Source organism: Malania oleifera, chromosome 8 (genome assembly GCF_029873635.1).
Source record: "Malania oleifera isolate guangnan ecotype guangnan chromosome 8, ASM2987363v1, whole genome shotgun sequence".
Classification (NCBI taxonomy): domain Eukaryota; kingdom Viridiplantae; phylum Streptophyta; class Magnoliopsida; order Santalales; family Ximeniaceae; genus Malania; species Malania oleifera.
The window spans coordinates 6,012,231-6,039,373 of record NC_080424.1 but is presented as its reverse complement, the minus strand read 5'-3'; the positions used below and the strand labels follow the sequence as shown (position 1 = coordinate 6,039,373).

The following is a 27,143-nucleotide window of genomic DNA, read 5'->3' as shown; positions in this document are numbered from 1 at the left end:
ATATTTCAAGAGGCTGATAGTTGCAAATGAAGCCTTAGAAATTTCTTTCAAGAGGCTGGCAATTTTTTGGCTGGATTATATAGAGTTCAAAAGATACTCTGAAAACTATATCCACCAATTGATTGAAGAGAGAAAAGGGTATAGAATATAATGTCACTTTTTGGAAGATGATCTAATTCCTGGTCTGTAAAACTTGCATGTTAGCAGAGCTTTATTGTGGACTGCTCCTAGGATTGTCCATTTGACCAGATCAAGACAATCTTATGCACTTTTCTTTTAATAAAAATTATTAACTGTTTGACTAGTGGGGTATGATGCCAAATTTCACGCTCCCAGTGGAAGCCCTGGCACATAACCTCTTCACTCCTTCAAGACATCTCTGGCACTTACTACTACTACTACTTCTACTGCTACTATTATTATTGATACTGACTTTTATCATCTACCCATGTATTGAAACTTGGATTTTTCACCATTTGTGCAAATTCCTCTTTGTACCATAATGGTTGTTTGGCTTACTGGTAAAATCTCTTCTTTTGCAGCTCCTGCATCTCTACCTCTTTTAAATGACCAAAGGTGATAATCAGGTATGGCCAGATGAAGCTTCAAAGGACCTGGGAAAGTAAAAATACGCTCTTCATGGAACTGGTGAAATAGTGAAATGAATAATGGAAACAAATAATCTGTATTTTGCACAAGTTTAGTTTTCTACTAAAGGCAAATTAAGCAAGACAATCCCATAATTCAATAGAAAAAAAAAAAAAAAAAAAAAAGTGGGGTGGAGTGAATTGGGAATAGGGTTATCCACCGTCAGCTGAATTAAGAAACTCTTAATTTTGAAGAACAAAAAAAATCTATAATGACACCATCAGAGGCTCACAACTAGTCAACTAGGTGTCTTATCCCTGTTTAGATAAAATATAATCAATGTAAAAATAGAAGTATAGAACCCTGTTTACATAAAATCTAATAAATGTAAAAATAAAATCATCTGCATACCAAAACAATCTAGAAAATCTTCCTAAAAAAATATAATCACAAACCAAACATGAAATTTAAAGGTCTGCAGTGTCTACTTGGATTTGAGTTCAAGAGTAAAAAGTTCCTAATATTATATTACAGACCAATGTAAATAGTTTGTGCAAAATAAAAATAAAAAACAAACATAAAATATAAATTGTTTCTAAAAAATTAAAATAAAAAACTAGGACTTTAATGCTTCATACATCAGCTGATAAGTGACGGCTACAATTTCATGGCTTCTTGTATTAGAAACTCCCACTTTTCAGCTTCTTACATTGCAAAATACAAAGCACAATTTCTCTGCTTATTTCACCTGTAAGTCTGCAACAAACCAAAATAATGATAATTGATAGTATATAATTTATATGACAAAACACTAAAGCATAATCTCAATATGAAAGTATGAAACCAACCCTTTGTCTTTCTTTATTTGTCTTATTCACCAATTGTGGACTCCAATGCAACCTTTGACAACTCTAAAAAATTGTATAGAAGCACTCGTAAGTTGTAATAATTAATCATTCAATGAAAAAATGAAAATTTTTGACAATATATAAATATAATATTACCTTTTTCAAGATTTTCAAGGTCATCTATGTCTTCTTCGACCTTAATTGGAGTATGTGAACCCCGAATCCAATCTTGTGTACAGATAAGAGCTTGAACAATTTTAGGAGTCAAAGAACTCCTAAAGGCATCGAGAACACGCCCCCCTGTGCTAAAAGCAGACTCTGAAGCAACTGTAGAGATGGGTACTGCTAAAACATCACGAACCATATGTGAAAGGACGGGAAACCTTTGACTATTTAATCTCCACCACTCCAAAATATCAAAACCCTCCCCGTCCTTTTCACAATCCTCCCCCAAATACCTATCCAACTCTGATTTATTATCTCCACCTCCAATTTGAGTCTTGTACTTTTGATACAAAACTTTGAACTTTCGATCTGCTGCTTCATCTTGACCAGTGGAGCAAGTCGAGCTTGAAGTTTCACTTCTATTTGATTCTTCATTTTTAGATTGTGACAACTTTTTATACTCAGCAAACAATTCCATTGTTGTATCCTGAACCTTTTTCCCCACCAATAAACCTTTGTCGCCTTCATACATAGTAGAAAGAGCATATTGCACAAATCCCAACTTACGTCTAGGGTCAAGAACAGATGCAACAAAAATCAACATATTCATTTTGTCAATGTTTCCCCAGTACTTGTTGTATTTATCCTTCATTTTCATGCTTATTAAACTCAACTCCAGGTCATCACTATTTTCCCACTCTTTTAGAAGACAATCAATCCCACTAATTTCATCAAAAAAGGTATTACTTGTAACATACAAAGAACCTGAAACTCGTATAGTGAGTTCATAGAAGTGTTCCAAAAACATCACAAATTTTCTAACTTGTTCCCAATCAAAACTACTTGGTATGCCATCCCTAGTCTCAAGCTCAATTCTAAATGAAGGATCTTCATCCCTAAACCTTTCAAAAGCCATTTCATATCTTTGAGCTGTGTCTAGCATCAAATAAGTAGAATTCCATCGAGTCCTAACATCTAGGCATAACATCTTTTTGCATTCTACTTTTTTTACTTCTACGCAACGCTTGAAATTGTTCAACCTAGCAGGTGAATGCCTAACATATCTGACTGCGTCTCTAACACAAGCAACTGAATCCCCCATTTCTTTCAAACCATCTTGCACAACTAGGTTAATTATATGTGCAATGCACCTCATGTGCAAAAATTTGCCTCCACAAATGTCTTTTCTCCAATTTGAAACTTTTCTTTTTATGTAGGCAATTGCAACGTCATTTGAACTTGCATTATCTACAGTCATTGTAAACACATTATCAACTCCCCGTCAAGCAAACACCTCTCAATGGCCATACCTATCTCTTCACCTTTATGACTATAAATTGGAAAAAAGTTAAGGATCTTTTTGTTCAATTTCCAATCATTATCTATAAAGTGTGCAGTCAAACACATATAATTGACCTTTTGCAAAGAAGTCCATATATCAGTTGTGAAACTAACCTTTTGAGAGGAGATTTTCAAAAACTTTTTCAACTTTAACCTCTCTTCCATGTAAAGGTCATAACAATCCCTAGAAATTGTCCATCTTGATGGAATTCGAAAACGAGGGCATGCAACTTTCATAAGATGTTTGAATCCCATATTCTCTACAAATTTAAAAGGCAATTCATCAACAGTAAGCATGTAAGATAATGCCTTTCGAATTACCTCTTGGTCAAATTTCCAATTTGTAAGAGTTGCCTCTGAGCCCTCTGCATTTTTTAAGGCTGGTTGATAATTTAATTATGTCTGTTTTGTTTCTTCAACATGTGGATTTTGTGCACATCTAACCATATGATATCTAAGTGTGCCCATACCATTCTTTTTAAGATCAGCACAATAATCAATATGACAATAATGACACTTACCCTTAATTTCACCAGACTCCATCACAAATTTAGTGAAGTGATCCCACACTTCAGATCTTGGTCTCATTCTCTTCCTAACTTTTTCATTAGATTGAGTAGGAGGATTAGTAGCACTCTCACTTGTCATACTGGGATTTGAAGGCTGATGTTGGGAATTATCTTGCGTCATTATTGCATCTTCCAAGTTTGGCACCTCCACCTCTATAGGCAAGTCATTGCTCATTTTCCCTTTAATATCTGAAAAAAAATAAAAAAGAAGGGTAAAGTCCATCATAGAAGAGTACTAATCCAAATTTTTTTAAAAAATACTCTAATCACAACATAAAGCTTTCTTACCTTAAAAACTTTTACATAAAACAATATGCTTACCTATTGCATTCATATTCATAACTTAGCAAGTGGCAATTATATGTAGAAAGCTCAAAAAATGTGGTTCTGGGTTTCAATTATTAAAAATGCATGCAATGAGCACGCGTTGATCATCCCATTGAAATTTAATCGATGCATTTGTTGTGAATAACATTTTAATGAATAAATTTGCATCACTTATTTCTGGCTAAAAGATAATAAAATTACAATACAACGTTTTTCCACAAAATAAAATGGAAGCAGACACTTGATAATGTTTCAATGGAATATGTTCTCATTGAACTTTCAAGATTTAAAATTTTCAAGCACTAAATAATGCATTCTAATAAAACTAACCAAGAACTAGGATAAATTTTCTCTAGATTTCACCTAATTTTCACAGCTCTAAGGTGGTGTTTGGGAGCATCCATTAAATATTTTGAAGCTGAATTCGTTAATAAACACAAAACCAAATTTGTTGAATAATCTGAAGGTCCTGACTCCTAACTATTTACACTGAAACTGAAATACTCATCCTAAATGCAAAATCAACTTCAAAGACAAATCATATTTTCCATTCTAAACCTTCTAATAATTTCTACCGGAAATTAAAAATGAAGCACAAAAAATGTTGATAAATGCAAACCCAAAAAAACACACATAAATATAATAACAAAAGTGGAAGAAGAAGAAGAAGAAGAAGAAGAAGAAGAAGAGGAGGAGGAGGAGGAGGAGAAGAGGAAGAGTTACTGACTTACTGCCACTGGGGTCCGGCTTTGCACGGCGAGGTGGTGGCTGAGACTGAGAGTCCGAGACGCTGTCACGCTGAGGAGTGAGGACCGAGACGAGAGGCTCCAAAGGTGGTCCGATGACTCCAACGGAGAGGCAGGAGAGCTGCGGCCTGCGGACGTGCGCCGTGCAGGGCAGATCGGCACTCGGGACTCGGCAGAGCACAAAGAAACTGAGGAATAGAGGAAGCGATAAACCCTAACTCTAATCCCCAATGACCCAATCCGACAATCCTCGATTCCCCACTGAGTCTGTGAGAGTGTGAGTCTGTGTGTGTGTTTGTGGACTGTGAGTGTGGACTGTGGAGTGAATTGAGCGAAGGCGCCGCACCGAGCCTTTTTTTCCCACCAGGCCCAGGCCCCAAGCCCCAAGCGAGCCAAGCCCGAGTCGCCCGCCCACCCCGCCCTATTATTAATATATTATAAAGTATATTAAAATTTCGGTTAATCGGTTAACCGATATTTTTTTAACCGTTAACCGAACCGAACCCAATTAACCGAGAGTTTATAAAACTTTAACTGAACCGACCAAACTGAATTTTTTACCCGAATCGAATCGGCCAATTTCGGCCGATTAATCCGGTTAATACCGAATATGCTCACCCCAACTGCCGGTGTCAACAATACGTTAAGTAAATCTAAATCAAAGTTGACTCATGAGGTTGACGCAGTCCACGAATTGAATGCCAGAGGCCCCCTGCAAACGACTAAATGAAGTAAATACTGCTAAGCCAGCCACACAACTATTTATCTACATATAGAACAGAACAATATATCAAGTCCAAGTCCGAAGTAATCTGAAAGGCAAATAGAAGAGAAAAATACACGGTCCTGAAACGCCCCTCCCAAAATGCTTCCCAACTCCATGCTTGTAGCAGCGGCAGCGGCGGCGGCGGCAGCAGTGCTAGTCTCTACCTTCTCTTTTGCTGTAAACGCTGAAACCGAAGCACAAGTTAAGCACGGGTGCCGGAGCCGCTGTGGCAACGTCCCCATCCCATACCCATTCGGCACTGACGATGGCCCCAGTGGCAGCAGCTGCCACATAGACGAACATTTCCTTGTTACCTGTAATACCACTCTCGATCCTCCCAAAGCGTTTCTAACCAAAAGCAACATCCAAATCCTCAACATATCACTATTCACCGCCGAGATCATCATCAATCAGTGGATTTCTTACGACTGTTACTATAGCAATGGTTCGCGCAATACAAAATACGAGAATTGGCTCAAACTCAACAAGTTTCCTATCTCCAACACACGAAACAAGTTTGTGGCTCTCGGCTGCGATACCTATGCCTACATCTCTGGCAACAGCGGGCGGAGGTACACTACCGGGTGCATGTCACTGTGTGAAAACACCAACTACGTGATCAACGGATCGTGCTCCGGCATCGCCTGCTGCCAAACTTCCATCCCCGAAGGCATACGAAGCTATAACATCGAGCTTCATAGCTACTACAATCATTCTGGGGTGACGGAGTTCAATCCCTGCAGCTATGCATTTGTTGCCGTGGACGGATATTTCAATTTCTCGTCCCTCGACCTTCTCGATCTGCAGCAGAGAGAATTGGCTCCCATGGTGTTAGACTGGGCTGTTGGGAATCAATCATGCCGTGATGCCAAGAAGAATCTCAAGAGTTATGCCTGCATGCAGCATAGCGACTGCATCGATTCAGAGAATGGTGGCGGGTATTGGTGTAATTGCTCCCGAGGCTTTGAAGGGAATCCATACCTTTCCAATGGTTGCGTAGGTAATTAACCAATGCAAATTAATAATCGAGTCATGAATTTTTCTTTAGATACATGACAAATTCATGGATACCAATTATCGATGGACGATCTCAGTGGGGTATTCCACCTCAAAAACTGTCTTTATTGAGATAATTATTTGATCGTTAACTTCGAAATCCTCATAATTTGCATGATTATTGAGTTAATCATTTACATAGGTAGATCTAGCTGTGATGCACTTTTTGATTTCTTCTTAATTTAATTTTCTTAGATATTAACCAGTGCCAAAGTCAACGGAGCCCCTGCAATGAAACTGCAACCTGCCACAACTCTCCTGGAACTTTTAATTGTGTCTGTCCAAAGGAGTACGAAGGGGATGGAAAAATAGACGGGAGTGGTTGCAGTCGCATTCCAAAACCCAACCACTCACTTCGTTGGATTATTATGGCGCTGGGTAATGTGTTCTGACTCTTAGCTTTTTTTTTTCTTCGTCTTTTCTATTGATTTCTTGTTAATAGACTATGAAACTGTATGTGATTTTTTTTTTTTCTCTAGAAATGGAAAAGAATCTTATAATGCATGGTCTTACTACACATCAAACAATTTAATTAATTAACTTGTTACGAAAGAGGAATGATGTGAAAAAATTAATTTATAATTATGCCATGCAGTAGTAAGAATTGTGATTTTAAAAGAAAAGTTGAAAAGTGAATATATGTAGTAAATTCTTGAATTATGAAAATGATTTGTAACTTAAAACCAAGGGCTAGGTCTACAAAACTCAAACATTAAGTGCATTCCGACCATGATTGGAGCCTATATACTTGTATTCCTAAAGATGCGACTATATAAAAAGTTAAATATGTTAGACTATGTATTTAATTACAAAAATGATACCAAATCTTAATTTCGTATGATAGGGATTGAGTAGGCCTAATAAACCCGATGGTTGGAACTTATTAAAGTTATTGAAAACATAATTGAAGAATTCACTTACAATAATTACTTTAGGTAAATTTTTTGATAGGCATAACTGAGTAACTCACTTAGTATTAGATAATTGTAGAAAAAGTTAGATTTTTTACCCATAAAATTATGACAAAAAGATCACACAAAGATGTTTATTTTCTTTTATTGTACAATAATGAGTATTCTACCAAATTATAAGTAGTTGACTTTAATGAATATCGCTACCTAAATAATAAAGACATGTCCTTTTAGTTTTCTTTGGAAAAATTTTCTCAACTCTCCTTCAAATGATATACTTTTTTTTTTTTTTTTGAAAAAGTAAGTAAATATCTCTTTTCAAGTATCTGAATAAACATAAAACTAGAAAATAATTATTTATTTTGGTGGGAGTCATTACTCATTAGTGTTACATTTTTTGTGCAAAATTAGATTGTTGATTCCATTTTCTCTAGATTGCAAAGCCTTAAGTCCACTCGATGAGATTGGTTATATGAATTCATTTCAATCAATTTATGCGGTCATGGATAATTTCTTTTGATAATTTTAAAACTATTAAATCCTTAATCGCTATCAAAATTATGATTTTCTAAAATAGTAAAAATATTTTTTAATTATTTTTGTTCTACATCTTAACAATAAGATAGCAAAATGCCTGTAAAATTACGAACATCTGGGATTGAAGATGTTTGATATTTAATGTTTCTGGTGCAATTATAACACAAAGGAATGCTCACTTTAAATAAATTCCAAATACCGACCTAAATCTTCTCCCCTAAATTACGACATCCTCTACCAATTTCCTATTCCCGTTCAAATTTTCAAGTTTCTGCCCCTCCACTTGGAAACAAAATTGTCAATGGATTGCTGTGGTTTTCTGAACCCATCGACTGATCAGAAAAACACAGAAGTCCGTTAAGGAATTTCCACCTCCAGACTTACACAGCAAAACTCGAAATTCCTATTCTAGCCATTCCTATCCTCATCCTGCTTAAGTCTATACTCTGGTAAAATTATCCAATCTAGTATGCAGAACTTAACAACCTAGGCTCTGATATAACCTGCAGCGCCCCGACCCGCCACATGGGCCCGGAGTCCTAATAAAACAAATCAACATTCTTTGATACCACACATACGTATATATAGAGATGCAAACTGCTCTACCAGGGAATCTCGAGTGCATCTGCCAATACTGAAAATAAAACCATACAACATAAGATTACTAAAACATCAATATTCTTTACCAGAGTTTTAATTGTTTTCCAAATATATACATACCACTATCCGTCTACATAGTACAATCTCCAAAACAATAAAATAGGATAACTTGTATCTCACTAGCACTGATAACTACTCCCAAAAGTCTAATTCCCGCCCCAAGGCAAGCTAGGAATGGTTTACTATAACTGGTATCTCACGAGCACTGATAACTACTACATATTAATCAGTCCATATTTCACAAAATAGCTGACATAATATAATCTCCTTACCTGACTTATAGGAAAACTCACTAAAAACCCCCACAATCCACGCCCTACGACATTACGGAACCCAAAATCCTGAAATCACATTTTCACCAGATAAATCAACACAAACCTTGGAATATTCCTCATTTAGCATTTTCTAGGCCCCCTATACCCCAAAACAACTATAAAACCTTAACATATCCTATCTACCCTAATTGTGGAGTAATGCCTGAAAAGCTCAGATCAAAAATCTGCTCCAGTAGACTTATAGAGAAACTTCCCTAGATCCTCGTGGTAACTTCCGATCGTCGAATTTGGCAACGAACGATGAGAAATTGTAGAAAGAGAGAGAGTGATGGCGTGGGTTAGAGAGAGAGAGAGAGAGAGAGAGAGAGAGAGAGAGAGAGAGAGAAATTCATTTTCTTAATGATTAAGCAACCAAACAAATCAATTTATAAGTTGTTGACCTAGTCACTTTCGTCGACGAAATGACGCCTTCGTCGACGAACTGCAGAAGAATGTTCGCCGATGAAAGAAGGGTCTCGTCGATGAACCCTAAGCCTAGAGGTTCAGTCGTTCGGGATCTTTATCGTGCAATTGCGCGTCACCCACTTAAAATATCACCTATGAACAAAAAAAAAATTACAAAATAAATATTGTTGTAGAATACTTTAAAAGAAAGTTGACTAGAATTTGGCCTTGACCAATGGAATCTATCTATATTGAATATTTGTCAATAATTTTCATGAGTACTTATAAAAAAATTTCCTATAAAAAGGATGTTGACAAGCTTTTGTTCAATTAGTGATAGGTTTTGTACGTATTGATTAAATTGTTATTTCAGCCTTCCAACAATTGTTCAAATAATAAACTCAAATCAAATGGTTAAGGTTCAAGTCTTTAAGATAATTGTTTTTCATTTGAAATAATACCTTTATACTTAAGTAAAAAATGGTAGAGGGACATGCCCATTATCCTGCTAGATTAATAAAATGTTGAAGGGCCTCAAACACCATTATTTAAAAAAAAAAAAAAAAAACTTGCTAATTCACATATGAATTATGTCACACAAATAGAAGCTTTTTATACTTTTTGATATGTTACTTTGTTGAAGATTGTTAGCTCTTTAAAATTAAGAAATTGCTCTTTAGAAAATAAAACCCATAAATTAAAAAATACATCAACCATAGTAGATTTAGAGTAAGATGAATATAGAATATGAATAAAATTTTCTTTCATTTATGTAGTTTTTAATAGGCTTGATAATTATGACCTCAAATTTGCAATTGATCTAGTCAACCTGGTGGATATTACTCATCAAATTGATTTATTATTCCACCCCCTTTTAATGTTTGCTATAAATTAAGATGGGAATTTCATGAGCTCTATAAGTTTGAATATTATTTGACCATGTATATTTCTAACTATCTTGTTTATGTGTAGGTATTTGCATAAGCCTATTAGTCATGATATTGGGATGTTCTTGGTTATATTGGGATTTGAGACGAAGAGAGCTTAAAAGACTCGGAGAAAAATTCTTTCTACAAAATGGCGGCATTAAGTTAAAGGAGTATCTTTCAAAGCATGAAAGATCTACTGAGACACTCCAAATCTTCACTAAAGAAGAGCTCGAAAGGTCAACAAACAACTATGACCAAAGTAGAATCTTAGGTCGAGGAGGCCAAGGAATAGTTTATAAAGGGATATTGTCAAACAAAACAATTGTTGCTGTCAAGAAATCCACAACAATTGATGAGAGCCAAATTGATCACTTCATCAACGAATTGATTATTCTCTCTAAGATCAACCATAGACATGTGGTGAAGCTCTTGGGATGTTGTTTGGAGACGAGAGTTCCATTGTTAGTCTATGAGTTTATCAACAACGGATCTCTTTACGACCATCTCCATTGTGCAGACCAAGCATCCCTTTATATTACTTGGGAAACTCGTATGAGTATCGCAATAGAAACTGCTGGGGCCATTTCATATTTGCACGATGCAACATCCATTCCCATCATTCATAGAGACATCAAGTCTGCCAATATATTACTTGACAACAACAATAGTGCAAAAGTGTCTGATTTTGGGGCTTCGAGGTTAGTCCCTAAAGATCAAGCTCAATTGATGACAATGGTAGAGGGGACACTTGGATACTTGGATCCAGAATACTTGCACTCAAATGAACTAACTACAAAGAGTGATGTCTATAGTTTTGGGGTTGTTTTGGTTGAGTTACTCACAAGTAAGAAGGCACTCTCTTTCCATAGATCCAAGCAAGAGGTAAATCTAGCTACATTCTTTGCTTCTTCCATGAAAGAGGATCGCTTGTTTGAAGTTATTGAGAGTGGATTGATGAGTGAGAAAAATGCGAAGCAAATTAAGGAAGTTGCTGTGTTAGCAATGCAATGCTTGCAATTAAGAGGGGAAGAAAGGCCCACTATGAAGGAAGTAGCTTTGGAGCTAGAGGGATTAAGACTACTGCAGAACCATTCATGGACAAAAGATGATCAAAATGGAGAAGAGACTCATGGCTTGCTCAAAGATTGTTTTCCCATTGACAATGGTGGCAGTAGCACCACTAATATAGAAGGGTTTGATAGTATGAGAAGCCATCAAGTCACGTTGCCTTTTGGAAATGGCCGTTGATTGTAGTGTATAATAGAAAAAATTTATGATATAAGTCTTTGTAAGATGTGTATGACACACCTCCCAAAGGTGCGTTTGATATAAGAATATCATCATTTTATAGAATAGAATTTCATGGAATGATGTACATCTAGTCCTAAATAAAGTGTTTCGAACTTGTTTAATTAATGTTAAATCTAAATGCTTGTTTAGACGTGAAAAATATTTCTTATTTTTCATTTTCAAATAAATACAAATATCACTTCGATTTCTAGTTTCTCAACATGCTCGTAGAAAACCTTAAAACCATTAAAAAAAATCATTTCAGTTTTTTTATACGAATCTTTAAAAACTGGGAAACATGTTGATTTGTAATTATTTGAAAATGGAAAATATAAGAGTTTGACGCTCACAATATATAGCTGATCACACTTGGCAATAGAATTTTCTCTTTGCATAGGGATTGACAACATAACTCTAACAGCATTATTTGCGGTAGAGCTGTTATTGGTGCTAACTCTTATCATTTCATTTCGCTCTTTTGTTGCATTAATTTTAATTTTTAACTATTTAATTAATTTTTTATATAAATTAAATAATTAAATATGTATTTTCAGTATTTCATATAGTTGTGTGACAAGAAAAAACAGAAGGCAGACTGCTGAAATTACAGCAACAATCCGCAAGAAAACCAAACCAGGAAGCAACAAAACAACACAACAGAAGCCCAGAAGCCCCCCAAACAAGAGAACCCCAGCCGCAGCCCCCGAGAACTACAGCGTCCAAATCACAACAACCGAATAACAGCAGAAAACATAGACCATTTCCTGCGACAGCTGAAACTCTTCCCTTTGCACCAGCCAACAGAGAAACACCAGAAAATAGAGATCATTTCCTGCCATTGCTGAAACTCTTCCTAGCTTGCGACAGATGAACAGAGGACTGGACAAAACCATTCAACTCTATAGAGACAAAAGCACCAGCAAACCTGCTAAAACCAGCCAAGAAAACACAGCCCCACGAACACAGGAACCACGTGAAAACCACATATTTGTGCTCTTCTAAGCACAAACCTGCGTTAATTCTATAGTTATAATAAACCCTGAATATACAACAGAGGACATTTATAAAACATACTCATAAATTGAGATAATTTCATAATAGGTCTAATTTATTATAGTCGACATGTTTGCCCAATCCTTATTCACCTTGTTGCCTGATAGTGGGCGAACTCCATCATTGTTTGATGACCACGTGGTTAATGTTGCCAGAGTGGCTACTCATAACTTTTACGTCGCCTAAGTGATAAGCGATTCCATCTTTTAGGTGATTTTTTTTTTTATATGCAATATTTGACTTATACCCGTTCTAGGCGATTCTCCGCTTATTCACACAAGTGATTAGGTGATATGTGATTCACTTTTCTTAACTAACCTCTTTTTAAAGACGAGTACTTTGACTAATTAATTGATCACCAACACATTCCATGGAGATACAAAAGGATGACAAAATTAATAGTAGAAATCTTATACTAAGTAAAGCATTTCCAACTTGTTTAAATCAAGTCAAAATCTAAGTAGAGCATTTTCAAACTTGTTTAATCATGTCAAAATCTAAGTACGTGTTGAATCATGGAAAACAAATTTTATTTTCTATTCTCAATTTTCCAAAAAATTAGAAAAAAATATTGGTCTGATTTCTAATTTTCCAGGATATTTATAGAAAACCTAAAAACAATAAAAAAGCTATTTTTGACCTTGATTTTTAATGCAATAATATTGTGTAATAATAGTACTATATTATTTGTTGTCAATGTCTAACCCACCAAAGTAGTACAATGGGACAAATTTAGGTCTAAAATATTATTTAAATATTTTTCATGAAACTTATTTAAGAAATCATAGGAATAGTTTGAGATTGCTTATTTTGTGAAAATTCTTTATTACTATGTGATATAGAATAATTAACTCATCAAATTTAGTTATAAAATCAACATAAAAATGTGATGAACAAAGCACTCCCCAAGAATCATTCCTTAATTCAATGACTTTGTTTTTTGTTTCTTCTTCAAGTAGTTCTAAATGTTTTTTGGAAAAGTCCAAAATTGATGAAGGCATTGATGGTTTTCTATACCGTGGTAGTTTGATCACGTGACATGCACAGGTCTTTCCACCAAACACCTTGCCCCAAATTTAGTCGACGCTCTATATAGTTCATATATATGAACTAGCTGCTACTTACCATCTGAGCCCTTGGATACATATATGAGAATTAAAAATACAAATTTATCATATTTTATATATCAAAATTTAATTTTAATTTTTGTTAAAAGAATTATTATAATTAACAAGAGTTAATCTTAAGTCATCGTAATTTTGTTGCAAAACTTATTAATAATATATATATATATATATATATATATATATTTATATTTGAGAGGGTAAAAGCTGAAATATATTCAATAAGAATTGCAGCAAACAATCTCAAGCTAGAGGCTTCAAAACGAAAAGAAACCAACTCTCCGAAATAGCCGTTGAACAAAAAGAAAACTAGGATAAACAATATAGTAGCAGTATGAAAGCAAACAGCTGTAGCCAAACTAAAACAAAGACAAACATAACCACCGAAACACGAATAAGAAACAAACTGGTAGAACTACAACCATGAGCAACATCATAACAAACAGAGGAAAGAGAATACAAGCAGCAAGCCCTCTAATTCAAAGCAACCGAGATCAACGAGTGAAACTCCTCTGCCTGAGAAAAAGTTGAACTCCAGCAGCACAACAAACTGAAGGCTAAGAAAGAAAACAACAAGCCTTCGGAATCCTCCTCTATTCGAGAAAGACAACAACACAGTCGGCAGGCTTCCAACTATTTACACTGAAGATAAGCATGCATGCTTGAATATAGGCTGTGTAACGATCCGAAAAATTTTAATGGTTAAATAATTAGGAAAATGATAAATGAAATAGATAAATAAGGAATAAAGGAAAAAGAAAAAAATTTTGAAAGAAGGGAATAGCAAACCTCGTCAATGAGTTTCATGTCTTCGTCAACGAATGTTCTACTAAAGATCGTCAACGAAATTCAGTTCCTCATCGACGAGAAGATCCCGAATGAGCAAATTTCATATTTTAAGACTCGTCAACAAATGAATCTTCTCATCGACAAAGTTCCTTTTGTGACTCATCAACGAATCATGTCTACTCGTCGACGAGGACATGTGGCAAAATCGAGTATAAAAGGAACCAGGGAAGCTTCCTTGGGAAGAAAACATTTTCCTCCATTTTCTCCCTCTAGAAATTGCCTCTTCTACCTTCTCTCTAAGTTTCTTGCCCGAATTTAGCCCGAATCAACGATCAGAAACTGTTACAGTGTTCTAGGGAAGATTCTTTACATATCTAACGGAGTAGTTTTCTAAACATGCCTTTTCGGAAATTGCTCTTAAGTTGAGGTAAGGGTTAAGATTCTCAGTTTTGAGTTTTTAAATGTTTATTTAAGGTTTATAGGTTGATAAAATGTAAAAATAATAGATTATTTGGGGTTTATCTGATTAAACTAGGGTTTTTAATTCAGGGTCCGGGTAAGCGTCACATGTATCTTTTGGGGGTTTCTGTTGGCGTAGTTCAAGAAAGCAGGTAAGGGAGAATATATATTAAACCAGAATTTTATGAATTAAACAGATAAAAAAATGGATAATTTATGTATATGTATTGGTTTTCTTATGGGTTTAAAATGCCAACCATTTAAATTATGATTTCTGAGCCTAAAACTGTTTTATTAGTTATGTATATGTGAAAATAGACTAATAAAAGTGAAAGATATTTCAGGATAATTATGTAAGAAAATAAAGGTATTTTTTCAGTATGTGAATGTAAAATGTAGGTTGACTTATTTTGCAGGGAATATATATGAATTTTACTACTAAATAGTGTGGCATGAGTAAATAGAATTTTGTGTGGAATTATGTTATAAGTATGAGATGTAGGATATACAGGAAATGAATTGAGTATAAAAGTGTTATATGAAATATGTTACATGTGAGTGTTAATGCAACCATGGAAACAAAAACAACTGAAAGATGTTGGGACTAACACAAAAATAATTGAAAAATGCTCGGACTAACACAAAAACAACTAAAAGATGTTGCGTAGCATATTAGCGCATTTCTATGTGGACTAAGACAAAAACAGCTAAAAGATGTTGGGTATTCTAACGACCCCGACCCACCACGTGGGCCTAGAGTGCTACTTTAGTGACGTCAGTGTACCTGATACCTTATTCATCAAATATAAAATGCACATACGTAGCAGAAATAAAATATAAAATCCTCAAATTACATTACCATAGTTCTAACTATCTTTATACACAAATATATCCATTTTCACATAATTACAACCCATAAAATATCACAAAAATAAACTCTCTGTCCATACACACTACCTACATAAATTTACACCTCTAACCCGACTCCTCTAGCCTGCTAGACCCATTCTCTAGGATTTCCTGAAAAGATAGTTTGTAAAGTAGGGGTGAGGCATAGCTTAGTAAGGGAAAGACTAAGTTAATGTCAGTATGTGGCCAGCATACATTTAGTGTACAGAAAATATCCAGTTCACTAAGCAGATAAACACATTTATTAAAACTTTCTTATTTTACACTCACACACATAATTAGTCGAGGATAGGGAAGATTACTCGCCCATACAGGTAGCTTTCCTCTGCTCTAGTACCATTACTGCAACCAGGGCACTCACCTTCCTCAGTAAGCCCTCAAAGTTATCTTATTAGTTAACCGTATTCACATAAATTAACAGATATACATATAAGACACTCTATATGACATACACGCCATTTAATTTCCCCATGGCATGAGTTGTGCAGCTTGAAGGCTGGACTAAGCCTGATTGGCAATAAAAAGAAAAATCCTACAATAATGAAAATAAACAAATTAGCATTTATAAATATGGACATTAATTATTAAAAATCATAAAACAATAACCAAACAAAATTTAAACTTTACAACAAAAAAGTGTGTGTATGTGTACATACTTGCTGTGTGTTTTGGTGTGCGTAAAGATGCCTGCTAAAAGTGTGTGTAAAGTGTGTGTAAAAGTGTTTGTTTTAAGACCTGTAATAGTGTGTGTTTTGGCGTGTGTTGGTGTATATTTTGCTGTGAGTGTGTGTATGCTTACTGTATGTGTATTGTGTATTCTGCCATGAACGTGTCTCATTGTGAATGTTAGTATGTGCTGGGTGCGTGAGTATTCGTGTCTGGTGTGTGAGTGAAATTGTGTGTGTAAAAGGGTGTGTAAAAAGTGTGTGTTTGAGAGAGTGTGTGTAGTGTGTGTGTTTGCAGTGTGTGTGCAGTGTGTGTGTGCGGTGAGTGTTTTGCCAAAATAAACCTGCATATAAACTCTGCAATGAACATGAATGTTAGCTATAATAAAAATATATATATATATATATATATATATATTACAATACTTAAAATACCCTAACAATGTTAGCTACAAGGAAGTAAATAAATAAATAGAAATATATGTGCATGTGTGTGCAGAGTGGCTGCAGTGGGTAAGGCAAGCTTACAGTGGGGTTGTCAGGCATGGGTGCTGTGGTCGCTACTGATGCATGTGCAATGGCGACGATGTGGGTGGCGCTGGAGTCGTGATGGTGCTGCGATGGCTCTCGGTGGTATTGCAGAGGATGGTCGAGGTGGATGTTCTGCCGAAGAATTCCCAAATCTCGTCTCCGTCAACGGTTCAGGGGGGAGTCAGACAAGCCAGAGAGAGTCTTGCGTGAGGGACTCACGTTCGCGAATGGAGTTCTGCGTGGGGCATACGACTGAGATACCGAGAAACAGAGGTTCGGGCCGCTGGGATTGTAACGAGAACGTGGCTGGAGGCTTCGCAGAGAAGAAAGAGAACCTGGGCGAATGGGGCCCTGACGAAGTGAGGTGGAATAGAGGGATAGGGGAGATCTGAGAGAGGGAGGAGCAGGGAAGACGAAAGGAGGAGATGCAGCGGCTGTTGCCGCTTGGACAGAAATCCGGCTAGAAAAGATTAGGTTTTTTTTTTCTTTGTATTTTTCTTGGCTCTACGCGCCCCCTTGCTGTGCGCCTCCCCCCTTGAAGCTGTAAAGAATGAGCCTATATATAGGCTATGTCCCCAAAAACCCTAAAGATCCTTCTTTTTTTGTTCTCTTTTTTTTTAATAATAATAATAATAATAATAGTAAACGATAATAATAATAATAATAATGATAAAAAATAGTGATAATAATAATAATAATAATAATAATAATAATAGTAAACGATAATAATAATAATAATAATAATAATAATAATAATAATAAATAATAAACATAATTATAAGAAAGTAATAATAAAATAAATATAATAAAAATACTAATAATAATAATAAAATAATAATAAATACTAAAAATAATAATAATAATAATAATGAAAATAAGAATAGACCCCTTGTTCTATCTAGTTAGGGTAAAAATATGGTGTCTACAGTATCATGTATGTTTTAAACGATACAAAGATAGGTTAGGTTACTAAAATCACACTTGGGACCCATCCGCAGGTCTAGGGCATGATAGGGCTGTAGTTCACTCAAATAATTCCACTATCAACAATTATGGGAATACATGAGTATTCTCTAGTCTCAATAGCTAAAGGCATACAATCAGCAATTATCTTCAAGAAATACAATTCCTTGGCTTAAATCAACTTTTACAAGAATTAAAGAAAGATCTTACCAAAACAGAGGTTACTGACCACAAGAAGAAAAATCAACACCGAATGCTCAAAATCCAATCTTCCTGTATTTTCAAAAAAATAAGGTTGCGACCCTATTTTAAATGGTTTAAACCCTTTTCACTAAATCTCCTTTTCTTTCTCATTTAGGGACCCCCAATCCTCTTTGTTGGCACCCCTATACTTTTTAAAGATTTTATCTCATTTTTTTTTCTGGCTTGAAACCACCCAAAATTATTTTTTTTATTTTTCTATCCTTCAAAATATTTTTCTTGATTTTTCTAAAAATTTTTTAGATTTTAGAATGTTTTATTATTTTTTTATTAAAAAACTAAATGATAAATAAATAAATAAATAAATAGTTCATGAAATAGACCAGTTTGACTAGTCTAAACCAAGTCAACCGATTTAAGAAGTGGGGGTCACGTGTCAACCCAAAGCAGTGACACATGGCAATTTTACTTTTTTTTTCAATTTATTATAGCATGGTGATGTCAGCATAACGTCACCCTGCCACGTGGCATCTGCCAGTTCCTTTCCTTTTCTTTTTTTCTTTTTTTAATTTTTTACTACATGATGTCACCCTGTCATGCAATAGTTTTTTGAGTGACTCTAGACGGATGACATGACTCTAGGAATCTTCATTTGAAACTGGAAAAGGATTAATAAAATGAAAGAAAAATATCAAGGAATTCAAATTTCCATGTTTTGTCCTTTTTGATCTTTCTAGCATTTTCCCGAAAAAATTCTTCCCATTTTCTCATTACCCAAACTGATCTCGGATCATTCTGACCCTAGGTTAGGTTCGTCCTTGGGTTTTAACTATAGTTAGGATTACGGTTAGGATTTGGGTCAGGTTGGGACTTAGGCTGACTTAGGTTAAGCTAAGCCCAAGTGGGCGTGTGGTGGGGCTGGTTAGTTAGGTTGAGCCCAAGTGGGCTTTTGCTTTTTAAAATAGGGATTTGGGCTAGGGATTTTAAAATAAGGCTTGGTCTTAGGGGTTTTGAAAACACTGCTTTGGTTTTGGGCTTTTTAAAATGGGTTCTGTTCTTGGGCTTTTAAAATAGGGTTTGGGCTGGGATTTTTAAAATGGCAATTGGGCTCTGGGCTTTTTAAATGGCTATTTAGGCTTTGAGATTTTAAATTGGGTTTTGGGCCTTGGCCTTTTTAAAACAGGGCTTTGTTGTTGGGCTATTGTTTTTGGGCTTTTGAAATGGACTTGGGTCGGGGCTTTTAAAAATGAACTTGGGTCGGGGGTTTTTTTTTATAAAAAGAAAAAAAAAATGGGGCTGGTCTTGGGGCTTTTAAAATTGGTTTTGGGTCGGGGCTTTGTGGACTATGACTTTTAAAAATGGTTTTTAAAATGGGTCAACGAATCTAGGGCCTGGGTCTAGGGTCAGCGAAACTCGGGCTCATGGGTCAAACAAGCTAGATCCAATTTAGTTGATTAGGTCGGTAGGTGGGAGTGTTATTGGGTTGATTTCAACATAGTTCTATGCTGTTAGAATTGCGTGATTAAGCATGAAAATAGGACAAAACACAATAAAATAAAACCCAAACAACCTTTGGTCTTCTTCTTGTCCGGTCTCCTTATCCAACCTTGATTTCTTGCTTTGAATCTCTAAGATTCATTTTCAAGCTCTGTCTGTAGGTTATCCATTCTTCAGCTCTGAATTCTCTATTCTGGATTAGATGAGTCTTTTTCTCTCTCAATTAGAAGTTTTCTTATTTCCCTTCCCACTGTTTCAGAATTCCTCTCAATGTATATCTCTTGAGAGGCTCTCTCAATTTCTCTCTATCTATCACTCAAATAGCCTCTTGATCAATTGCCTTCTCTATTCTATCATGAGTGCCTCTCAATTGTCTTATGTGTTTTCTCCTCTCATGGAGGCCTCTCTTTATAAGGTTAGAGCCTCGTCCAACATTAAAGACCAAATCAAACCACTTAGGAAGTAGATCAATCCTTTCCCTACTACTGATTTCCTAATTACATGCCTTTCCATGCTTGTGCTTTCCTACTAACGGAAAATTTCCATCGATTGTAAGCTCGAGAGCATTGAAATTGGATTTCCCTTGTTGATTTTCTTCCATGTGAGTATCAAACAATCAAATTAGGGAGCAAATCACCATACTTAATTTATTGCAAATCATAAAATTTTAAGAAACAAATAATTCAATTTTATTGCAAATCAATTGATTTTAAGAAAGAAATCTCTTATGATCTCTTATTGCTAATTTTTCCCTAACCTCTCTCTTCGTGCGTGCATGTGTGCCGGTGCTAGCAAGGACATCCGAATATTCCTGCATATTCTTGTGCATTTATTTTGTTTTTGTACTACTATGTTTAGAATTTACCTATATTTTTATAGTTTATGCTGTATTCCCAACTTTTCGGGTCAAAATGGGGTGTCTACTTCTTTGTTTCCATTTACTTTGGAATTTCTTTGAAATTTGAACTGATTTTGTGTGTATATATATATATATTCATAATAATCATCCAATTTAAAATATTAAACATAAAAAAGTGAGATCACGTGCAATGCTCGCACGTCCACAAAACAAGTAATTATTAAATATCTCCCATGCAAGTCTATTTGTTTGATTGATATATCTCACCAGCTGCTACTTATTGCGTTGAGCCCTTGGATGCACAGTCAAGCAAACGTATGAGAAATAATTCGATCCATTTATGGCATCGCATAATTTTAGTTATGGCATTGCATGAATGATGTGAGCTGAGAAAATTCTTAAGTCATTGTCATTTTGTGGAAAAACTTAACCTTTGGCTGCTGGAGAATTAATAATATACATTAATCATTTGAAACTAGTAAACCTCGTATCTAAATCAAAGTTGACTCACGAGGTTGAAGCAGTCCACAAATTGAATGCCAGAGGCCCCCTCCAACCAACTAAATGAAGTAAATAAAGCTAGATGTAGTGCTATACTGCTAAGCCCGCCACACAACTATTTATATACATATAGAACAGAACAATCTGAAAAGCAAATAGAAGAGAAAAATACACGGTCCTGAAACGCCCTCCCAAAATGCTTCCCAACTCCTTGCTTGTAGCAGCGGCGGCAGTGCTAGTCTCTACTTTCTCTTTTGCTGTAAACGCTGAAACAGAAGCACAAGCTCAGCACGGGTGCCGGAGCCGCTGTGGCAACGTCACCATCCCATACCCATTCGGCACTGACGATGGCCCCAGTGGCAGCAGCTGCCACATAGACGAACATTTCCTTGTTACCTGTAATACCACTTTCGATCCTCCCAAAGCGTTTCTAACCGACAGCAACATCCAAATCCTCAACATATCACTATTCCCCACCGAGATCCTCATCCTGCAGGGGATTTCTTACGACTGTTACCATAGCAATGGTTCGCGCAATACAAAAGACAAGAACTGGCCCACTCTCAACAAGTTTCCTATCTCCAACACACGGAACAAGTTTGTGGCTATCGGCTGCGACACCCATGCCTACATCTCTGGCTCCCGCGGGCGAAGCTACACCACCGGGTGCATGTCACTGTGTGAAAACCCCAACTACGTGATCAACGGGTCGTGCTCCGGCATCGGCTGCTGCCAAACTTCCATCCCCGAAGGCATACGAAGTTATAAGATCGAGCTTGATAGCTTTCACAAACATTCTCAGGTGATGGGCTTCAATCCATGCAGCTATGCATTTGTTGTCGCGGACGGATTTTTCAATTTCTCGTCCCTCGACCTTTTCGATCTGCAGCAGAGAGAATGGGCTCCGATGGTGTTAGACTGGGCTGTTGGGAATCAATCCTGCCATGATGCCGAGAAGAATCCCGCCAGTTATGCCTGCAAGCAGCATAGCGTCTGCATCGATTCAGAGAATGGCGTCGAGTATTGGTGTAATTGCTCCTCAGGCTTCGAAGGGAATCCATACCTTTCCAATGGCTGCGTGGGTAATTAACCAATGCAAATTAATAATCGAGTAATGAATGTTTATTTAGATACATGACAAATTCATGGATACCAAGTCTCGATGGACGATCTCAGTGGGGTATTCCTCCTCGTGTTTGTTGCGTTGAATTTGACTTTATATTTTTAGGCCAACCCCATCTCAAAAACTATTTTTATTGAGATAATTATTTGATTGTCAACATCGAAATCCTCATAATTTGGATGATTTTTGAGTTAATCATTTACATATGTAGTTCTTGCTGTGATGCACGTTTTGATTTCTTCTGAATTTAATTTTCTTAGACATTAACGAGTGTCAAAGTCAACGGAGCCCCTGCAATGAATCCGCAACCTGCCTCAACTCTCCTGGAAGTTTTCATTGTGTCTGTCCAAAGGGGTACGAAGGGGATGGAAAAATAGACGGGAATGGTTGCAGTCCCATTCCAAAACCCAACCACTCACTTCGTTGGATTATTATGGCGCTAGGTAATGTGTTCTTACTATTAGCTTCTTTTCTTCGTCTTTTCAATTGATTTCTTGTTAATAGACTATGACAAAGAATCTTATCATGCATAGTCTTATTACACATCAAACAATTAAATTAATTCACTTGTTACGAAAGAGGAATGATGCCAAAAAATTAATTTATAATTATGCCAGGCAGTAGTAAAAATTGTGATTTTTAAATCTTATCATTTTTTAGTAAAAGAAAAAGTTGAAAAGTGTTAGGTCTACACAACTCAAATCAGTGCATTCAGTTCATGATTGGAGCCCATAAAAAAAATAAAATATGTTGGACCATGTATTTAATTACGAAAATGATACCAAACTTTAATTTCGTGTGATAGGGATTGAGTAGGCCTAATAAACCTAGTGGTTGGAACTTATTAAAGCCATCGAAAGATTAATTGAAGAATTCACTTACCATGCATTTGGGACATAGACTTTGAAATTTAGATTTGAATTTGTATGAATTTGGAAAAAAAAAATTAATATAATTTTGTCCAAATCCATACAAAATACAAATTCAAACCTCGAAATTCATACTCCCAAGCACAATCTCGAAGCAATATTTTCCGAATAGGAAAAACTTACCCACAATGAGCACCATGGATTGTGAAAGATGAGCATTCTCTCCAAGAGTTGCACATCCTATCCTAAGAGCCCATCCATAAAGAAAGGATCGGATTTGATCACCTTAAACCTAATATTGCTTTTATTTTTTAAAAAATAAAAATTACTTTTGGTATAAAAATGAATTATATAATTGTGATATATTGTAGGAGATACATAACCAACCAATATTTTAGAACTTATCTCACGCTTGGTTGTCCTATATTTGAGATACAATAGTCATGATCTCTACTTTAGGATGAGAAATCATTTCTACTACTAGAAAGAAAAAAATTCCTCAAACTTGGAGGTCTAGTTTACCCAAAATAGCTTTGTTATATATATATAACATGTAGCATGCACATAGTGCATGCCCATGACTAGCGAGAATAAGGTTAACAATGGTTAAAAATTTGTGCCCAACCAACTTAATAGCAAACTTTTTTTGTTTTTTTTTTCTCTGGGGAGGGATGGTGTTGGGTTATGCCAACTTTAACGCATAGAATAGCTATATAGTTTCCATCTTTAAACCCTTGTGATGACTTCAATAATAATAAATATTGAAGACTTGGAATCTCAATTGTAGAAATGTCATATGGTGAAACTATTGAGTTGCCCCTTAGATGATAGTATGACACTTGGGTACATTAGTTTTGGGATTAGCACATGTTTTCAAACTTTGAATTTGAATTCGATTAGATTTGGATAGAGTTTAATATAATCTTGCACTGCATTTTGTTTAAATCCACATAAATTAAATGTGAGACATGAATTCTAAGTCCTCACAAACATAGGGTTAATAGCAATATTAATAATGTTTGTATCTTATATGAAACAAGTATATTCCTTTTTCAAAAATCACTATATAATAGTCTCTTAGGAGATGACTTGATGGTCTAATCATGGAACACTATTCTGAATATATTTAAGGTTTAAACCTTAGAAAAGGTACTGTCAATTGCACGTCTCCCGCTTAAAAGATCTCCTATGAACAAAAAAATTACAAAATAAATATTGCTATAGAATACTTTAAAAGAAAGTTGACAAGAATTTGGCCTTGACCAATGAAATCTATCTATATTAAATATTTGTCAATAATTTTGAAGAGTATTTATTAAAAATTTTCCTGTAAAAAAGATGTTGACAAGCTCTTGTTCAATTAGTCACAGGTCTTGTATGTATTGATTAAATTGCTATTTCAGCCTTCCAACAATTGTTCAAATAATAAACTCAAACTTTCTTGGTTATATGGATGAGGTTCAAGTCTTTGAGATAGCAATTTTTCATTTGAGATAATACCTTTATATTTAAGTGGATAATGGTGGAGGGGCAGACCCATTATCCTGATAGATTAATCAAATTTCGAAGGGCCTCAAACACAATTGTTAGAAAAAAAAAAAACTTGCTAATTCACATATGAATTGTTTAATACAAATAGAAGCTTTTTATACTTTTTGATGAGTTATTTTGGGAAAGATTGTTAACTCTTTAAAATTAAGAAATTTTTCTATAGAAAATAAAACCCATAAATTTTAAAACACATCAACCATAGTGGATTTTGAGTAAGATAAATCTAGAATATGAATAACATTTTATTTCATTTATGTAGTTGTTAATAGGCTTGATAATTATGACCTCAAATTTACAATCTAGTCAACCTAGTGGATATTACTCATAAAATTGATTTATTGTTCTGCCCCTTTTAATGTCAGCTATACATTAAGATGGGAATTTCATGAGCTCTTAAGTTTGAATACTATTTGACCATGTATATGTCTAACTGTCTTGTTTATGTGTAGGTATTTGCATCAGCCTGTTAGTTATGATATTGGGATGTACTTGGTTATATTGGGGTTTGAGACGAAGAGAGCTTAAAAGACTCGGAGAAAAATTCTTTCAACAAAATGGTGGCATTAAGTTAAAGGAGTATCTTTCAAAGCATGAAAGATCTGCAGAGACACTCAAAATTTTCACTAGAGAAGAGCTCAAAATGGCAACAAACAACTATGACCAAAGCAGAATCCTAGGTCGAGGAGGCCAAGGAATAGTTTATAAAGGGATACTTATGAACAAAACAATTGTTGCTGTCAAGAAATCCACAACAATTGATGAGAGCCAAGTTGATCACTTCATCAATGAAATGATTATTCTCTCTACAATCAACCATAGACATGTGGTGAAGCTCTTGGGATGTTGTTTAGAGACAAGGGTTCCATTGTTAGTCTATGAGTTTATCAACAACGGAACTCTTTACAACCATCTCCATTGTGCAGACCAAACATCCGTTTATATTTCTTGGGAAACCCGTATGAGTATCGCAATAGAAACTGCAGGGGCCATTTCATATTTGCACGATGCAGCTTCCATCCCCATCATTCACAGAGACATCAAGTCTGCCAATATATTACTTGACAAAAACAATAGTGCAAAAGTGTCTGATTTTGGGGTTTCGAGGTTAGTCCCTAAAGATCAAGCTCAATTGATGACAATGGTGGAGGGGACACTTGGATACTTGGATCCAGAATACTTGCAATCAAATGAACTAACTACGAAGAGTGATGTCTATAGTTTTGGGGTTGTTTTGGTTGAGTTACTCACAGGTAAGAAGGCACTCTCTTTCCATAGATCCAAGCAAGAGGTAAATCTAGCTACATTCTTTACTTCTTCAATGAAAAAGGATCGCTTGTTTGAAGTTGTTGAGAGTGGATTGATGAGTGAGAAAAATGTAAAGCAAATTAAGGAAGTTGCTGTGTTAGCAATGCAATGCTTGCGATTAAGGGGGGAAGAAAGGCCTACTATGAAGGAAGTAGCAAGAGAGCTAGAGGGATTAAAAATATTGGAGAACCATTCATGGGCAAAAGATGATCAAAATGGAGAAGAGACTCATGGCGTGCTCAGAGATTCTTTTTCTAGTGACAATGGTGGTTGTAGCACCACTAATATAAGCGGGTTTGATAGTATAAGAGGCCAAGTCACGTTGCCTTTTGGAAATAACCATTGATTGTAGTGTATAATAGGAAAATTTTATGATGTAGTCTTTGTAGGGTGTGTATGATGCACCTCCCAAAGGTGCGTGTGATGTAAGAATATCATCATTTTCTAGCATAGAATTTCATGGAATGATGTACATCTAGTCCTAAATAAAGTGTTTCGCACTTGTTTAATTAATGTTAAATCTAAATAATTGTTTAGATGTGGAAAATATTTCATATTTTCCATTTTCAAATAAATACCAATGTCACTTTGATTTCTTATTTTCCAACATGCTCGTACAAAACCTTAAAACCATTAAAAAAAAATTCATTTAAGTTTTTCTATAAGAATCTTTAAAAGCCAGGAAACAAGTTGATTTGTAATTATTTGAAAATGAAAAATAAACGTGTATGGCGCACACACTATATAGCTTATCATACTTGGCAATAGATTTTTCGTTTTACATAGGGATTGACAACATAACTTAACAGCATTATTAGTAGTAGAATTGTTATTGGTGCTAAATCCTATCATCTTATTTCACTCTTTTGTTGCATTAATTTTAATCTTTAACTACTTAATTATTATTATTTATATAAATTAAATAATTAAATATGCATTTTCATTATTTCATATAGTTGTGTGACAAGTATCATCGTATATTTTTCTAAATTTTGTTATCAAATCATATAACTATATTAATGATAATGTCTCTCCACAATTACAGTTTTTTGTTCTATACATTATTAATAGGTCTTTGTCCTTGATTTGTATCAGTTACTTATTTCAATGTGTCTCTTCATATTCCAATATTATTATTTTTTTTGGGGGGGGGGGGGGGGGGGACGGTAAATATTTTGTATTAAACAACCAGCAAAAGAAAAACAAGATCAAGCCAGAAGCGTGAAGAACAAACAACCTACACCAAAACCAAACAAACCAACACCCAATAGAGCCGAAGTCAAACAACAGGC

General features: G+C 35.3%; 3 protein-coding genes across 4 annotated transcripts in view; 2 read left to right on the top strand and 1 right to left on the bottom strand.

The window, feature by feature from the left end:
- Positions 1-2,859, bottom strand: part of LOC131161894 (zinc finger BED domain-containing protein RICESLEEPER 2-like) — a 34,829-nt gene extending 31,970 nt beyond the window's left edge. The window contains exons 1-3 of the mRNA XM_058117911.1: positions 2,360-2,859; positions 1,593-2,170; positions 520-614 (exon numbers count right to left, since the gene is read on the bottom strand). Coding sequence (XP_057973894.1) covers positions 520-614; positions 1,593-2,170; positions 2,360-2,859 — 1,173 coding nt within the window. The remainder of the gene's footprint in view (positions 1-519; positions 615-1,592; positions 2,171-2,359) is intronic.
- Positions 2,860-5,348: 2,489 nt separating this feature from the next.
- LOC131161658 (wall-associated receptor kinase 2-like) lies at positions 5,349-11,578 on the top strand. The gene is made up of 3 exons (XM_058117576.1): positions 5,349-6,350; positions 6,602-6,784; positions 10,206-11,578. Exons 1-3 carry the CDS (start codon positions 5,450-5,452, stop codon positions 11,408-11,410), a joined length of 2,289 nt encoding a protein of 762 aa, XP_057973559.1. The 5' UTR covers positions 5,349-5,449; the 3' UTR covers positions 11,411-11,578.
- A 9,577-nt stretch (positions 11,579-21,155) lies between these two features.
- Positions 21,156-26,426, top strand: LOC131161657 (wall-associated receptor kinase 2-like). 2 transcript variants are annotated; one of them, XM_058117575.1, is made up of 4 exons: positions 21,167-21,805; positions 21,893-22,085; positions 22,387-22,569; positions 24,996-26,426. In XM_058117575.1, the coding sequence occupies exons 1-4, from the start codon at positions 21,200-21,202 to the stop codon at positions 26,195-26,197; spliced, it is 2,184 nt and encodes a 727-aa protein (XP_057973558.1). In that variant the 5' UTR covers positions 21,167-21,199; the 3' UTR covers positions 26,198-26,426. The 2 variants fall into 2 exon arrangements, with proteins under 2 accessions (XP_057973557.1, XP_057973558.1); XM_058117574.1 differs by having other exon boundaries at positions 21,156-22,085.
- The last annotated feature ends 717 nt before the right edge of the window (positions 26,427-27,143 follow it).